The sequence below is a fragment of the Chelonia mydas genome, chromosome 3 (assembly GCF_015237465.2).
Source record: "Chelonia mydas isolate rCheMyd1 chromosome 3, rCheMyd1.pri.v2, whole genome shotgun sequence".
NCBI lineage: Eukaryota > Metazoa > Chordata > Testudines > Cheloniidae > Chelonia > Chelonia mydas.
Window position 1 is genome coordinate 134,505,255 of NC_057851.1, and position 17,869 is coordinate 134,523,123.

The window sequence follows — 17,869 nt, forward strand, 5'->3', positions numbered from 1 at the left end:
GCACAAACTTGCGCTCCTCAAACTGGGGGAGAAAAGGAATGTTGCAGTTGCTTTTATCACAGATAAATTGTTGAGCAATTAGGCAAGAGTTAATCGTGTTTGTTATGCGAGCCATCATCTTTGCAGCTATTTTTATGCCATAGCTCTCTAGGGAAGCGGTAATCCCTGATAAATAAGCCATTTAACATCACAGCAGCATTATTTCTATCAGGTGACCCTTTCAGCTGAACTGCAGAATCAATGTAATTAGTCTCCTCTTTCACATTAGGCACCAGAAGGATGGGTGGGGAGAAGGATCTGGTCTTGGTGGTGAACTCCTTTTCCTTCACTTGGCTTTTGTTCCACGCTACACCTACAGGAATGAATCTTGGTATATAAATTTAATTCAGCCTATGAAACAGTGATCATTGGTTATTAAGTGGCTACAAAAAGCTGTTTAATAGCTGTGATTGATATAAGAATGCTTCGGATGAGGAATTTAAGCATGTATACATAGTCCTCGATTCCGGAGCACATCCCTATTCAGGACAGTACTTTAGGCATCTGTTTAAAGGTAAGCATGAGCTCATGGCCTATTGCAGCTCAAGGGCTTTCTGAATTGGGACTTAAACAATGAAAAATTACTTTGGAAACTATGTAGAATCTGGAAAAACTACAACACTAGAAGATGATTCCGTATCAAAGGTTAAGCATTCCTCCCCAATTTGCTCTAATCAAGGGTAACGGGCTGACTTGTCCTGAGGGATGGAAGGCCTGGGGCCAGCCAACCCTGCTTACTAAGAAGCCACCCCTGAGAGGAGTCAGGTGATTGCCATTGCCCAATAAAGAGCTGTGGGAGGCTGCAGTGAAAGGGGGAGCTCAGGAAGCTGTGGTAGAGACTGAGGAAAGTCTCCTGCAGGGAAGACCCTGAGATGAGGGGAGCTGCCCCAGCGAGAATGACTGCGAATAGCCCGCTAAGGCAGGAAGAAGACCTTGACATGAGTGGAATTTGGAAGGCAGACCCTGAAAGTTGAGCTCTACCTGGGTAAAGCCTAGGAGTGGTGATTGAACTGGAATCCGCTTCTGAGAAGGGGGGCTGGGGACTCCCTACCTAAGGGGAGAAAAACATTGAATGCTAGCATTGGGGTCTTGTAGGCCAAACTGTCTAAGGACCAAATAAATTGGACCCCAGGGGGGAATGTTTTAAATTTAGCTTTAGGCTAGCAGAGTGCAGTTCCTGAGGGCCCTGAGGAGGTGCAGGAAACAGGGCAGGGTGCTGCAGAGTGACCTCTGTCCACGAGATGGTGCTCTGGAGGCAGCTCCCTGTCATACCAACCTACAGGTTTCAGAGTAACAGCCGTGTTAGTCTGTATTCACAAAAAGAAAAGGAGTACTTGTGGCACCTTAGCGACTAACCAATTTATTTGAGCATGAGCTTTCGTGAGCTACACCAACCTACATGACTTAACTGTCACCTTCCTATTATCCTTTCCCTACTCTCTTCTCTGAACCGTCTTCCATGTGGCTGGTGGGCCTGGATCCAGCTTGCTGGCTTTGTCTGCCATACCCACATCCTCTCCTCTTTCAGATCACTTGTTGTATGCAGTGCTGTTGTAGCCATGTTGGTCCCAGGATATGAGAGACACAACGTGGGTGAGATAATATCTTTCATTGGACCAACTTCTGTTGGTGAGAGAGACAAGCTCTGCGGAGCTCAAAAGCTTGACTCTTTCACCAACAGAAATGGGTCCAATTACAATAACTAATACTTTTTTTAAAAAAATGGACCAGTTATTGTAAAGCCTATAGACTTTATCTAGTCCTTCCCTTAGAAAAAGTGTTAACAAACTAGACAAACATAAAAAGCTGGGTGGTTGGTTTTTTTTTTTAATTGACCCCTCACCCCCTTCCTCAATCTGAGTTGCCTGTTTCAAATGTGAGCTTTTGGGCAGGGCCCCTGGGCAAAATGTTTAAAAAAAGTACCTGAGCCTCAGTGATATTTTCAAAAGGGATTTAGGCACTTAGAATCCTGTCTCCTATTGACTTTCAATGAGTCTTAGGTTCCTATGTCACTTAGGGCCATACATTAGAAGGTATTTATCTGCCTGAAAATGCAGATAGACAGCTAGTAGGATTTTCAAAAGCACCTAGATACCAAGCTCCTATTGATTTCAGTGGGACTTAGGCATCTAAATACCTTTTTAAAATCTGATTCTTAGGCACTTCTGAACATTTTGCCACTTGTCTTCATACTTTGTAAAGCACCTAGCACACTTTTAATTCTTTGTCTGTGTCTTAAAGTCTTTAGAAAACTGGCTAATTCTCAAGTGCTGAGTATGTAGGAGCTGGCTTATTTCTTGAATATGGAGACACTTTCCCTGGAGTGAACCCCAACATTCCCTTCCTCTGTGCCAGAGAGGCAGTCTGTAACCAACATGATCAGTTCCCCCTGCTGCCAGTTTCCATCTCTCTCTTCAGGCCAAGGAACCAAGGATGGGTACATAAGCCGTATGTGGAGGTCAGGAAGTCAGCCAGGAAGACTCACTGTGGACTCGCCAACAGTGGAAGAGCAATAGGGAGGCAACACTCTTGGCGCTAAGAGGCACACAGAATAGAAGGACATTGCCCTTCCTGGAGAAGCCTTATAGAATTTAATAAATAGCCTTTCTGTGGGTGTTATAAGCCATTCTGTAGACTTTAATAGAGAATTTTATCCTTCCTATAGAATTGCATAGGATGACTCACAAAAAAACTGGATCACATTCTCTTCTATAGGCTTTAGCACTAATTTAATTACATCAGAATCCAATTCTGAATTGGATTGAACAGTGTCACAACATTGTGAGATTTTTAGCCCTGAATTATGGGAAATTGTTTTCTCTTTCCCACCCTGAAAATCAAAAATTTGGATCAAAGATGCCAGTTTTGGCCCATCTCTATTTGTTGTAGAAGCATGAAAAAAGGACTAATTTTGCCAATAAATGCAATGATTTAAATATGAACCAACTAAACCCCCTTGCTATAAATATGTCAGAAAAGCTATAAGCAAAATTGGCCGTTAATTTTCAGTGCCCTGCAGCTGACTTCTACAACTTGATGATCAGAGGGGCTGAGCACCCACAGTTCTTGTTGACTTCACATGGAGTTATGGGTAGAGCTGAGCAAAAATTTTCAGACCAACAGTTTATTTGCCAAAAAATGGTGTGTGAAACTATTGGTAAATTTGACCCAGTTTCAGCCAAGACAAATTTTTTTTTTTTCAAGGCTCAGCTTCAGAAAACTCATGCATGTGTCCATGTCCCTGTCCTCTTTTAACCTTTAACCCAATGGTTAGGGCATGTTTCTGAATGTGGAAGACCCATGTTTGAATCCCCCCTTTGGAGCAGAACTTGATCTCAGCTCCTCCCAGTTGAGTAGCTCAATCATCAGGCTCTAGGCTAGTCTAGGGTAGGTTAGTCTCAACCTCTCCTGTTGAAGCTGCTCCACTTTGTATAAATACTTAAATATTCATTGTGGAAGGGACTTGAATTTTGACAAACTCTGAATATTTTCAGAATCAAAGCAAATATTTTTTTTTAATATTTTCAGTTTTCTGGCCAAAGCGAAAAATCAATTATTAACCCAGCTCTAGGTATGGATGTTCAACATTACTGAAAATTGGGTCCAGCTGGGGCACCCAAAGTTAGTAGCCACTTTTGAAAGTCTAGTTATAGTCTGAGAAATGAGGCTATTTGCTTCACAGTCACACCCAGACACCTTGCTCAGGATTGGGACCTCATGCTAGTTGCTGTAGAAAGACATAGTAAGGGAGAGTCCCTGCCCTGAAAGGCTTATATAATTATCATATAGCATTATTGCTTCACTTGAGGAACAAATCCTTAAAGGACACACATGTTGGATACTCCAACATAATTGATTCATCCCTTCTTTGTAGCCAGGGCCAGATTTAGGGTCAGGCGACCATCTCGGGTGCTGGGCTTGAAGGGCGCCAGGCTTGGCTCGGGGTGCTGTTTTTGTTGTTAGTGACAAACGGGGAAATAGAATGTTTGAATTAAAAGGTTTCAGGTATTTTGTATGTGGATTCATTTTTTGCTAAGTTCCTAAAATGTTCATAGAACCTTCCAGACTTTCTGAGAACTACATTGTCCTCAAACCTCTTAGAATGTTGTCAGCCATGCCCTTGTGGGTCTATAAGAGATGGTGTGTTGCCAGTCAGTCAGTGAGATATAAGAACGAACTGAAGTGAGAGCCTAGCTGCGATATTGTGAACCTTGTTTTATTGTGTAATTGTGAAAGTGTACTTGTGTTTTAAGACTTGAAGAGTGTAAGTAGAGACCTATAAAGGACATATTTAATGAGAGGCCAGAGCTATCTACACAACAATATAAAAGTTTCTATAAGCTTAGAGGAAACTATTTTTTTTATGTGCTTACATATGGCATGAATAAATACAGATTTAAGGATCCTAGTGTGTAAGTTTATAGTCTTGTATGAGCAGGGGAAGGAGACCAAAGCCCTGAGGTAAGTGGGGAAGTGGGATACCAGGAGGAAGCACGAGCAGGATAGTACAAGAGGGGAGGGCCTCATGCTGAGAAAGTGGGATGATCAGCGAGTTATCTTAAGTGCCTATACACAAATGCAAGAAGCCTGGGAAACAAGCAGGGAGAACTGGAAGTCCTGGCACAGTCAAGAAATTATGATGTGATTGGAATAACAGAGACTTGGTGGGATAACTCACATGACTGGAGTGGATGGATATAAACTGTTCAGGAAGGACAGGCAGGGCAGAAAAGGTGGGGGAGTTGCATTGTATGTAAGAGAGCAGTATGACTGCTCAGAGCTCTAATATGAAACTGCAGAAAAACCTGAGCGTCTCTGGATTAAGTTTAGAAGTGAGAGCAACAAGGGTGATGTCATGGTGGGAGTCTGCTGTAGACCACCAGACCAGGGGGATGAGGTGGATGAGACTTTCTTCCGGCAACTAACAGAAGTTACCAGATCGCAGGCCCTTGTTCTCATGAGAGACTTCAATCACCCTGATATCTGCTGGGAGAGCAATACAGCGGTGCACAGACAATACAAGACGTTTTTGGAAAGTGTAGGGGACAATTTCCTGGTGCAAGTGCTGGAGGAACCAACTAGGGGCAGAGCTCTTCTTGACCTGCTGCTCACAAACGGGGAAGAATTAGTAGGGGAAGCAAAAGTGGAGAGGAACCTGGGAGGCAGTGACCACGAGAAGGTCGAGTTCAGTATCCTGACACAAAGAAGAAAGGAGAGCAGCAGAATACAGACCCTGGACTTCAGAAAAGCAGACTTTGACTCCCTCAAGGAACTGATGGGCAGGATCCCCTGGGAGAATAACATGAGGGGGAAAGGAGTCCAGGAGAGCTGGCTGTGTTTTAAAGAATCCTTAGTGAGGTTACAGGAACAAACCATCCTGATGTGTAGAAAGAATAGTAAATATGGCAGGCGACCAGCTTGGCTTAACAGTAAAATCCTTGCTGATCTTAAACACAAAAAAGAAGCTTACAAGAAGTGGAAGACTGGACAAATGACTAGGGAGGAGTATAAAAATATTGCTCAGGCATGCAGAAGTGAAATCAGGAAGGCCAAATCACACTTGGAGTTGCAGCTAGCAAGAGATGTTAAGAGTAACAAGAAGGGTTTCTTCAGGTATGTTAGCAACAAGAAGAAAGTCAAGGAAAGTGTGGGTCCCTTACTGAATGAGGGAGGCAACCTAGTGACAGAGGATGTGGAAAAATCTAATATACTCAGTGTTTTTCTTGCCTCTGTCTTCACAAACAAGGTCAGCTCCCAGACTACTGTACTGGGCAGCACAGCATGGGGAGGAGGCGACCAGCCATCTGTGGAGAAAGAAGTGGTTTGGGACTATTTAGAAAAGCTGGACGAGCACAAGTCCATGGGGCCAGATGCACTGCATCCGAGGGTGCTAAAGAAGTTGGCAGATGTGATTCCAGAGCCATTGGCCATGATCTTTGAAAACTCATGGTGATCGGGGGAGGTCCTGGACGATTGGAAAAAGGCTAATGTAGTGCCCATCTTTAAAAAAGGGAAGAAGGAGAATCCGGGGAACTACAGACCAGCCAGCCTCACCTCAATCCCTGGAAAAATCATGGAGCAGGTCCTCAAGGAATCAATTCTGAAGAACTTAGAGGAGAGGAAAGTGATCAAGAACAGCCAGCATGGATTCACCAAGGGCAAGTCATGCCTGACTAATCTAATTGCTTTCTATAATGAGATAGCTGGCTCTGTGGATGAGGGGAAAGCAGACGTGTTATTCCTTGACTTTAGCAAAGCTTTTGATACGGTCTCCCACAGTATTCTTGCCAGCAAGTTAAAGAAGTATGAGCTGGATGAATGGACTATAAGGTGAATAGAAAGCTGGCTAGATCGTCGGGCTCAACGCATAGTGATCAATGGCTCCATTTCTAGTTGGCAGCCGGTATCAAGTGGAGTGCCCCAAGAATCGGTCCTGGGACCGTTTTTGTTCAATATCTTCATTAATGATCTGGAGGATGGTGTGGACTGCACCCTCAGCAAGCTTGCAGATGACACTAAACTGGGAGGAGTGGTAGATACGCTGGAGGGTAGGGATAGGATACAGGGGGACTTAGAGACAAATTAGAGGATTGGGCCAAAAGAAATCTGAGGTTCGACAAAGACAAGTGCAGAGTCCTGCACTTAGGATGGAAGAATCCCACGCACTGCTACAGACTAGGGACCAAGCGGCTAGGCAGCAGTTCTGCAGAAAAGGACCTAGGGGTTACAGTGAATGAGAAGCTGGATATGGGTCAACAGTGTGCCCTTGTTGCCAAGAAGGCTAATGGCGTTTTGGGCTGTATAAGTAGGGGCTTTGCCAGCAGATCGAGGGACGTGATCTCTATTCGACATTGGTGAGGCGATCTGGAGGACTGTGTCCAGTTTTGGGCCCCACACTACAAGAAGGATGTGGAAAAATTGGAAAGCGTCCAGCGGAGGGCAACAAAAATGATTAGGGGACTGGAACATATGACTTATGAGGAAAGGCTGAGGGAACTGGGATTGTTTAGTCTGCAGAAGAGAAGAATGAGGGGGGATTTCATAGCTGCTTTGAACTACCTGAACAGGAGTTCCAAAGGGGATGGATCTAGACTGTTCTCAGTGGTAGCAAATGACAGAATGAGGAGTAATGGTCTCAAGTTGCAGTGGGGGAGGTTTACATTGGATATTGGGAAAAACTTTTTCACTGGGAGGGTGGTGAAGCACTGGAATGTGTTACCTAAGGAGATGGTGGAATCTCCTTCTTTAGAGGTTTTTAAGGTCAGGCTTGACAAAGCCCTGGCTAGGATGATTTAGTTGGGGATTGGTCCTGCTTTGAGCAGGGGGTTGGACTAGATGATCTCCTGAGGTCCCTTCCAAGCCTGATATTCTATGGTTCTATAACTGGGATAAATCATGCATGCAAATTGTGCATCAGTCATGAAATGGGCTACAAATGCAATAAAAAGTAAGGTATTCAAAAGTTTAACAAACGGAGGGGGGGCACCGAAGATGCTCCTTGCCTGGGGCACCATTTGTTCTAGGGCTGGCCCTGTTTGTAGCTAGCTTTCCTTTTTTTCTGTATACTAAAAACTCATTATATTTAACCATTCCTATCTTTAACTTAAAAATAATCTATTTCATGCGACTAGTGAAAATAGGCTCTCTTTGCTAGAATGGCTTCGTTAGGGTGCCAAAGATTTTTGGAGTTATAGAGAGAGCAATTGTGAATATTGCGCTGTTGAGTCTGCTGTACTATCAGGAAGCATATTTTATGGGATATATGACAGTCATTTATTCAGCGTGTTTTGTCAGCCAACTTATAAACACATGGTGTGGGGATTTTTGTCGGATGGACTGCAAATAATTTTAATTTTTTTTATAGGTTTGGGAGCTAGAATCCGGGCACCAAATCTACCAGATTGAAGATGCCCATGGGCCTAATATTGAAGTGACCTGTGCAGCAATTGATAAAAATGGGTTTCACCTTGCTACAGGAGCCTATGATGGTAAACAATTGAATTATCACTACTATTCTGTTCTCTCTTTAGAATGAGATACTATATTGTGACCAGGGCTGTGAGAACAGTTTGCTTGGAACCCACCTGAAACCATGTTGGATTGGGGTCCAATTTCAAAAAGCTTCTGCAAAACTGGACTGGTGCTGTTTCGTATGGATCTGGCCACTACCACCCCTTTATATTAAATGCCGCAATGAATAGCAATAAAATAGAGACATGGCATAACTTTAAATAAATACCACAAACTAGGCTTCCCCATGCAATTTGACTTAACTGTGTAGTACATCCTACCTCTGGAGCTTGAATAGACCTACCTGGGCTAGCTGTGATCAAGCTAGTGTATTAAAAATTGAGTGTAGCCCCAGCAGCACAAGAGGTGGAACAGGCTATCTGCCCCAAGTACATACATAGTCTATTGGACAGGGTGGTACTTTGGGCAGCAAGCCTCTCCTACCATTGGTACTGCCACAGTGCCGCTCTATTTTTAGCATGCTAGCTCGACCCGAGCTAGTCCAGGTATGTCTCCTTGAGCTGAAATTTACACCTTCAGCTCAAAGTGTGGACATGCCTCTTGTGTACCAGGGTGTATGTACCCCGCCTCCAGTCAGAGAGGGAAGAGGTTAGTAAGCGTCCTTGCAGGACAAGAAAAATACCTGCCTGGCCTGAAAGGAGTATGAAAGCTGTCACGCCTGAAAGGAGAATTACAGCTGGATCTAATTTGGGAATCAGGCCTTTGAAAGGCAATTTTAGGCTTTATGGAAAATGGCCTTTGGCTCTGTCTGCCTGGCTTCTAGTCCAAGAAGATCTTTCCCTCAGGGCTTAGGAGCTAGACATGAATGGCATGAAGGACAAGAGACTGTAATAGTCTGCACTGGACTACAGGGACTGTTCCATGATGTGATACTTCTCTGGGGGATCTGGAATAAGCACCCTGTGAATACCTAAGAGTGTCGTGCCTTGCTGCATAAAGCTTGAAGCAGTCTGGAACCAGTCAGCCCTGCTCTACATTACTTAGAATGAACAGTATTAGAGTAAGGATTACATTGAAACAGACACCTGAAGAAAATCCATCCTATATGCAGTGTGGCAGTTACTGCAGTGTTAGAAACCCTGATATCTTCTTGGAACTTTCTGACTCTTGTGTGCTTGAATTCTCAATGTTAACACTGTTTTGATGACAGGTTTTTGCTTTCAATTTCCCTTGCTGGTCTTATTGTAAGAAAGGGGAGAAGGGATGAAACTGAGGTGCCCTTTACTCAGGAGGACTAAATTAGCTTAACAGGCATCTTTCACTCAGCTGTCCTTAACATTCTCAACCCTGTCACTCAAGGAGGCTGCATGAAAACATAGCAGCACTGGTGCTGGAACAATTTGTATAGAGGGGGTGCTGAGAGCCATTGAACCAAACTGTAAACCCTGTATATGATGAAAACCACTTCAAGCCAGGGGGTGCTACCTCCCACACCTCTAGTTCCAGCACTTGTGCATGGCAAAATGTGTACACACTCCAAATTTAAATGTTCACCACTTCAAAAATACTGAACGGACCTGCTTCAAGCGGGGCATGCATTTCACTCCTCAAAGAAAGCTCTAAAACAAGCCAAGTACATCGATTGAGTTTCGATCTTAAGTGTTATTGATACGCAAAAACCAAGGTTATGATAGGAACATGTGGGCTAAGTGCATTTTTTCCATCTTCGTATAATTCAAAAATAACAAAACCAATTTTGCTCAAACTTTCAAAAAAATTTAATTATTGTGGGCTAAGCCCAAGCATGAATATCTTCAGCCCAGAAGGCATTTTAATGAGGAAACTGTGAGCAACTGGAGTAAAGTAGTTAAAATGAAAAGGGGAAACTCAGTTTTATAGGATTTGCTGACTCTGAACACTATACATAGTGTATTTTCCAGTATGCAACACGTCATGTAATGTATGGCATGTTAGTTTGAGATTGTATGACAAGGCTTCTCCGTTTATTTACCAGACCTGCACTGAATTCTTCAGTAAACTTTAATAATTGATTAATCAATTAGCATGGCTGCATAATTCTGAAACTTCAGGTTTTATTGAAATGTTAAGTGCAGCACCAAGAAATGTTGGGATGTTCCAGAAATATACAAGGTGCCTCATGAAGAAGACGTGGCCTCTGTCACAAAGCATGCAGGCCAGATTATTTCCACTTGAGCATACTGCCCTTTATTTGCACCATTTAGCTGAGATACTTTGGCCACAGGGCTTAGGGGCTACTCAGAAGGGAAAGCTGTTGTCAGGGTCAGTAGCTCCACATGACAAGGGTGGATCCCAGATGGTAGCTGCTCCTTCAGAGAGTGCTTCAGCCTCTCTTTCCACCCCCTCATTTTGAGAGAAAGTCTGGTAGTGAGCCATGTCACTCTCAACCTTGCCGCTCTCTCAGATTGGAAGATCTGTGCCTTGCTGGCTCCCTTTCTGCCCTTTTGTGGGCTTGGCACAGAAGCAGGAAATGCAAAATAGGCGTGGAGAAGGACAGAATAGTGGTCTGTTGGCAATGGCAACGTCTGATAACCCCATATAACTGTGCTCACTGAGAGGAGAGGTGAGGGATTGGAGAATCTATTCCATTGTTTTCCCATTTAGGCAAAAATGCTTTTGCATACCCACAATCAAGGAAGCCCAGGGTTGAATTTACATTATTTGAAGTGTGAACAGACCTTGCAGGCAGACTGTTGTCCTGCCCCAGGGGATATTTCTGAAAAATATCTGGCGGTTGATGCTTTTACAAAGGTCCTAATGCTGGTCAGGGGCTCATTGTACGAACAGAAGTAAATAAATAAGCCTTAAAGAGCTTACATTTGACTTTTGAAATAACTCAGCCAACACATGAGAAATTGAAGGAAGGGGTTTTTGAGCCCCAAGATAAGTTATTTCTAGCATGGAAGATTTTAGCAGTGTCTAGAAAGGGAAAGGGCCCATCTGAGGCAGGGAAATCACATCAATATTCCCTGCAATTAGCTGATTGAATATTTGTAAGGGATCCCTACATACACGCTTCCTGCCAACCCTGCCCCGCTCTCCCCCCCAGCAGATACCTGGTATTTGTGAATTAGTCTATCCCAACCACATGCTTCTGTGAAGCAGTATTAAAATACCAAACATCAGACCTGTAGAAATGGGAAATGTGATGCAGCTGTGTTTTCTCTCTTTTTGCTATTTGGGACTTGTCAGGTTTCTGAGTTGAAAATACATGTTTTGTGTTTAACAGTTTTTGTCCTTCTTGTTCAGGAACGTTGAAAATCTGGGATTTTGGAAGTGGGCAGGAAATTAAAGCTTTGCCTGTCACAAATGACAGCAAAGATGATGAGCAGTGGCTGCTGCAGCTAGTTTATCTGAAGGCTAGTGAGAGTCGGCATGTGATCCTGGCTTTGGAGCACAGTGGGAAGATCCAAATCATTCAGGTTTTTGATATTTTACATGTGATTTATTTCATTCTGTAGCTGCTAATTCTGAAGTTCAAACAGACAACTTTCATAAATCAGTAGGCAAACCCTATGCAACTGTCCATGTAAAGTAATTTTTCACCAAAGTAACTCTTTAATATTTAAAATGTCAGTGTGTTCAGTGTTCCATGGCTAGATTTTCATCATTCTGCTCACCTCTTTCCATGAATCCACTACACAGGGACCATTAATATTTTTCTCATTGCAGTTAGGCTTTGGTGGGAAGTTAAATTTCCTATCCCTCAGTCATTTTGCTCACCGAATAAGAGCCAGAGCCTGCCCTTAATTTGCAGGATGTGCATAACTTTACTCATTGACGTAAATGGGAATACTCCAGTGAGTAAAGATATTCACACGTGCAAGTGCTAGTAGGATCAGGTCCCAAGACTAAAGAACTCTTTCCCTTCCCCTCTCCTTCAGAAGTGAAAATCAGAGGCCCACGCACTCCCTTTTGATGACATGATGTGAGGGAACAGCATGATCTGAATCCTGCATAGGAAGGTTGCAAAGGGATATGAAAAAGAGCGTCCCATTCTGCGGTTCCTTCCTTCCTCTTGAGTTGCTGCAGTGCAGCGCTCTAGCCCCATTAGCAATCAGCTTAAATAGTTTACAGACTAACAAGAAAATAGCTAGAAGCAAATTTGAGGCTACTTTTGTTCTTGCATATTTCTATTTATAGTGATACCCTTTGCCCAGGCACCTACAAAGAAGAGAATACTACATGCGAGGTAGTTGGTGAGGCAGACGTCACCCAACTTGTCTCTCTCTCTCTCTCTCTGTTCATAATTTGACACAGACCTAGCCCACTCTGCCACAATGCACTCATACAGTCAAGTTACATAATCATAATCCCAATACATACAATCATAGGATTGCATAGAGAACATACACTCTTAGGCATAGTAAGGTCATGGACAAAAGAACAGTTTTCTGATTGCATCTGGATGAAATTTCTGTAACAAAAATTTATACACTGTGGTTATGAGCATGAAAATATCAAATGTTTGGAAAAAGAAGAATTTATGCAGCCTTCTTTATCTCTCTGAATGTTGCTATGGAGGAGAATAGTCACAGTGTATGGAGCTGCTTTACAAATTAACGTACTATAAAACTTGAAATAATCAGTTAATTGAATTTGCTATTTTTGGTTAATTAAAAAAACTCTAAATTTAATTTACTAACAGCTTAGATAAATGTAGCCACATGAACCATTCCTCCCAAACATTACTGTGAATCAAATTTAAATCTGAAAGGTGCTAAATAATACTGCCTAGTAGATTTAAATGTTTTACAGTAATTTTTTTTCAAATGGTGGTGGTTCAATATTGAAATGGTTTTAAAAAATAACACCCCTCTTCAGCACTGATTAATTTTACAATGCCTCTAGAACTGCAAAGAGAAGAGAAGAGAACTGCAAAAAGAAAAAAATAAAAAGAACTGCAAAGAATGGGGTAGACAATCCTCAAATCTGGTGGATATTCCAATACTTAGATTTACCAAGCCAACACAAAACAGCTTCTGTAATACCTCACTGGTTACCCAGAAGCCAACAACATAGTTCCCTTAAAGTAACCCGGCCTCAGGCCTCCACCCAGACACCCAAGTCAAATATGATGAAGATTACTGAAAATCTTATTCATCATATAAAAAAGTTCTACCAATCCCAAAGGATCAGACACATTACCTCCCAGGTTAATGAATATTCCAGTTCTTACACAAATACACACTTACAGCCAATTCTTATTAACTAAACTAAAACTTATTAAAAAAGAAAAGAGAGGGAATATTGGTTAAAAGATCAGTATACTTACAGACATGAGCACAATCTTGAGATTCAGATTCAGAGCAGAGATGGTGAGCTTTGTAGTTGCAAAGAGCTCTTTCAGAAATAGTTAATAGGTTTTGTCCAATGTTTATATTCAGGGTGGTCCAGTCAGGACTGGGATCTCAGTCCTTATGGCTTAGGCTTCCCCTGCATGAAGCCTCAAGCAGATCTGAGATGACAGGATCAGGACCCTAGGGTCTTTTATACAGTTTTCTAGCAGCCACTTGACATACAGTCCTGGGTTAACACTAGGCTTTTGATGTAGCCTTCTGTTTCCCAAACCTCACTGGTAATTAACTACATGGATTAACATAAGCTAATTTATCCGTTAGGCAGTCTATTACAAATTTTAAAGAGACATATAGACAATGATGTTATTGCATTCAAGATTCATCTAAACGTTAATATTCTTTTTTGATCTCTGAATCGATAGCTATAGTGACAAAGAGGAACTTATATCTTGTTTAATAATTAGCCACGTAAACACACACAATTAGTATCACCTCTAATTCTCTAACAATACAGGTTTTCACTTCAAAGTTCAGCCTGTCTCGTAGGGAGAGGCCCTACTTACCATTCACATACTTTCCTAACATGACTTTAAAGCTTGGGTCATTTAGCCAGCAAGCTGCTTAACCCTTTCTGGCCATGTGTTACACTCTGAATAAGATCTGTTGCAATTATACAACCATGGTAGCAACAATGGTTTGCATGGTCATATTTTAATCAGATAATGTCACATTTGTATTTTTGTCTTTGGTTAAATGGGTCATTTTACTAGGGTAATGAAGGTGAACCTTATCTGACTGTTACATGGGAGCTCCCTGAGGCTGTGTCACTTATTCTGCAAGGGAATCCAGTCATGTCTCTATGTCTGAAACCCAATGCCAGGAAAGTAAATGGTTTTTTTCCAGATGTTCAGCTGTTGTCTGATACAGAACCTAAGAGAAATAATGAAATCCAGGTGAGAACACCTCTTAATTTTCTGCATTGTTTACCTAACATCAGCTAGTGAGTAAGAGATTTAGATGCAATATGAGAGGCAAATGTTCTAAACTTTCCACTGCATTGAAATCCAAAAATATTTTATTTCAGGGGGTGACTATTTCTATGAGATTTAGTTGCATGACACCTATTGATATTGTTGTGATTTAAATAGATAAGCATTGGTATGGCAATAGGCCCTTGATTATTGGTGTACAAATTGGAAATAGTAAATAGAGATGTCCATCCAAAAATCTCAATAGCAATGAAAAGGACTTCATAAATCTTAATGAATTAATCCTCTCAACAACAAAGAAAGGAAGAGATAGCCAAAATATGTCTATCTTAGATGAGGGCACTTAGATGTGGAGAAACTGAGACTCATCCAAGATCAAACAGCAAGTCTGTGACAGACCTAGGGCTAGAAACCGGATCTCTTGATTGCCAGCCCTGTGATCTAGCCACCGGACACTGCCTCCCATTCTAAATGACCTGGACATGGTGACATGAGTTACCTGTATACTTCTCATGAAATGAGGCACATTTAACACAGGCTTGCCAAATCCCTCTCGCCAGGGCAAATAGGTTCCCAAGTGATTGTGACCAATGTTACTGACCTCTGCAGAATCAACTTTCACGAATTTTTTTAGGTATGTTTCTAGCCCTGATAGTTGTGAAGAAAAATGTAGTGAGTCACCTGTAGCTACTGCTGCTGGGTGGTGAGAACAACTGCTACTCAGACATATTCAGGCCTGACTCTCTGTGAGCTCTACTCGTTCTGCCTCAGTTCAGAGTGTGGAGGAGTCGCTGCAGTGGGATCAATTGAATCCTTTAGGCTCCACTATTCCTTACCATGGGCCAAAGGGGAAAGGGGTGAAGATCAACAGTTCCCACTCCTCCTTGCTGCCAGTCACCTGAGGCCAGTTCCAGAGGAGTCCTGCTGTGCCCTTAGCGATGTCCTTATGTGTCTGGGCTCCTCCTCGTTTTATTTTTTTTGCCTATGTCCAGTGGGTCTCCCTCCTGCCTCCCATCAGGCTTGGTGGAACAGAAGATACCCCCTCCATCTCAGAGAGGCCAGGCATGCCAGCAGCTCTAGGGCCCCATCCCCTGAGCAAATGGCTGAATATCTGCCAGAATGGTGCTTTAAGTACTGTATATTCCATCCTAATAACACAAGAGCAAGGGGACACTCAGTGAAACAGAAATGTGGCAAGTTCAAGACTGAAAAAAGGAAATACTCTTTCACACAATGTGTGGCTAGACTGTGGAATTTATTGCTACAGGAAGTTGTTGAGGCCAAGAATTTAGCATGATTTTAAGAGGGATTGGATGTCTCTATGAATAACAAGAATCCTCTGAGCAGTGGCGTAGCCAGGTGGAGAAAACAGGGGGAGCGGAGATAATAAAAGGCACCACCCGCTTGTGCTCACCCAGAAGCGCTCCGGGTCTTCAGCGGCACTTCGGTGGCGGGTCCTTCACTCGCTCTGGTCTTTGGCGGTAGTGAAGGACCCCCCCACCGCCAAAATGCCGCCGAAGACCGGAGCGAGTGAAGGACCTGTGGCTGAAGTGCCGTCGAAGACCCGGAGCGCCGCCTGACCCGCCGTTGAAGACTCGGAGTGCCGCCGGGTGAGAAAAACTTTAAAAGGCGCCACTGCTTCTTGATGGGAGAGCGCTGCCCCGCTCCCCCCCTAGCTACGCTACTGCCTCTGAGGTATAATAGTTGATGCCAACAGATCACTGCAAGGAATATAAAACTTCCTGCTTCAGGGGTTAAACCAATCTCAAAATATTAGGGATTAGGATGAGATTTTTTGTGAGGGCAGATTGTGCCACAGCTGCCTACTTTGATTTTTCACCTTCCTCTGAATCATTTGGTGCTGGCCAACGTTGGAGACAGGACACTGGACTAGACAGTCCATAGCTCTGATCCAGTAGCTCAATTCCTGTCTAATGCAATGTGTTGTGCAGTTGCTCTTGCTGTTAATTTCATTTGGATGTTTGCGATGTGTTAATGTCTCAGTTCAAGTATGTTTGTGCCAGTCTTAATGTATGGTGCAAACAGTGTAATACAAAGGGGAAGAAGAATGATCCTGGGTGTTCTTCCAGGGACTTCCTATGTCATGTTGAACAAGTATCCCCCTCCATAAAATGGGCATAAGAATACTTACAGTGGTTGCCACCTAAAAAATCAGCACTCGCCAGGATTTATCATGAGTATTCCCTCCCACTTCATCCTTGGTCCCTAAAACAGGAAACTACTCTGGGGTCTCAGGTATAGTTAATGCAGTCTTTAATAGTGACCATAGGTCTTACCTCAGAGGGATGCTGTGGTCTTTGGATGGAAGGCACCATAAGAATGGCAAATGTTATAATGTGTAACTCTAATAAAATGCATTGAGTTTACAACGATGTACAGTGTCATTTTCTGTACATAACTCATTTGTTTAAAACATTTCACTATCAAATGTCATGTCCTTCTTAGTAAAAGTCTTATTTATGCTTCCTTTAGAATTTACCGCTGGGTGAAGAAATGAAGTGCTTTGATGTGTTAAAAGTAGAAGGATACAGCTTGATAGCTACTGGAAATGCACATGGTGCAATAATCTTGTGGGATTTTGAATCTGCTACTGTCAGATACTTGTAAGTAATACTTTGGTAACAGATATGGCAATATCCTGGACAATTCCTATGGAATTAAGTTAAACCTTATTGATTTAAGTTTAAGTATTTTGGGGGTACACTGTATTGAAAATACAAATGTTAATGTACTATTGTATATAAAGAGTCCAGGAACGCCCCCTCTGCATCAAGGTCTAGTAATCTTGAGCCTTCTGGCTTCAGGGCTTCTCTCATCTAGAGTCCCCATATCAGGGATAAGCTTTCTGCCTCCTGCCCTGCCTAGGAGTTGTTTGGGAACCACCCTCTCCACCAGTTCCCAATGCAGAGTCCAGAAGCTGATAGCTAAGTTCTGCACCCAGAAGTGCAATGCTTCTGTTTCCCTGGGTCATTCCTGCCAGTCCCCTCTTGGCATTTAAGAACAAGGCATTAAACAACTGAAATCAAAGGTAAAGCCTCAGACCTGAGTTCCGTGAGCCCCTTCTCTGTGGGTTTGGTGAAGTCAAGACCAGCAGAGGCCTCAGGCATTAGGACATCCTGTAGTCCTGCTTCCCAGGATCTGAGAATGTACATCAATTCACTTCCACTGTTTACCCTCCTACTGACCTGGTCTGCTTTCCTTTTGAACTCTTCCTCCAAGCCATGCATGCTTTGCACCTTCTCAACCCCTTCCTTACTGGTGTGGCATTTGTATACGCTATCCACCACACAAAGAAGTAGAGAGGGAGGCCAGGCAGTCACGTTCTCATGAGCTTGGACTAGGACAGAGCCAACTGGCTGCCCTTTGAAGATGATAGAAGTGGAGCAGTAGAAAGCCCTCTCATCTCCAGATGACATGGTAAAGGAAGACTACACTTTTTTGCATGAAGGTGACAGGTGTGGATGGACGTGAGTGGGCAGATGGTGGGAATGGTTGGAACTCCCCCCTTCC

The 17,869-nt window shown here is 43.0% G+C and overlaps 1 protein-coding gene and 1 long non-coding RNA gene across 4 annotated transcripts in view; one reads left to right on the forward strand and one right to left on the reverse strand.

Moving 5' to 3' along the window:
• Positions 1 to 17,869, forward strand: part of WDR64 (WD repeat domain 64) — a 133,322-nt gene that overhangs the window by 82,826 nt on the left and 32,627 nt on the right. The window contains exons 13-16 of the mRNA XM_043543330.1: positions 7,904 to 8,027; positions 11,299 to 11,471; positions 14,120 to 14,302; positions 16,832 to 16,962. Coding sequence (XP_043399265.1) covers positions 7,904 to 8,027; positions 11,299 to 11,471; positions 14,120 to 14,302; positions 16,832 to 16,962 — 611 coding nt within the window. The remainder of the gene's footprint in view (positions 1 to 7,903; positions 8,028 to 11,298; positions 11,472 to 14,119; positions 14,303 to 16,831; positions 16,963 to 17,869) is intronic.
• The window catches only part of LOC114019056, a 109,830-nt gene that overhangs the window by 43,442 nt on the left and 48,519 nt on the right, over positions 1 to 17,869 (reverse strand). For 2 of the 3 annotated variants that reach the window (XR_006289722.1, XR_006289724.1), the window contains one exon: positions 13,790 to 14,279. The exons of the other annotated variant lie outside the window; for it this stretch is intronic. This is a non-coding gene — a long non-coding RNA (uncharacterized LOC114019056). Of the gene's footprint in view, positions 1 to 13,789; positions 14,280 to 17,869 lie in introns of those variants that run through there. 3 annotated transcript variants of the gene reach the window in all.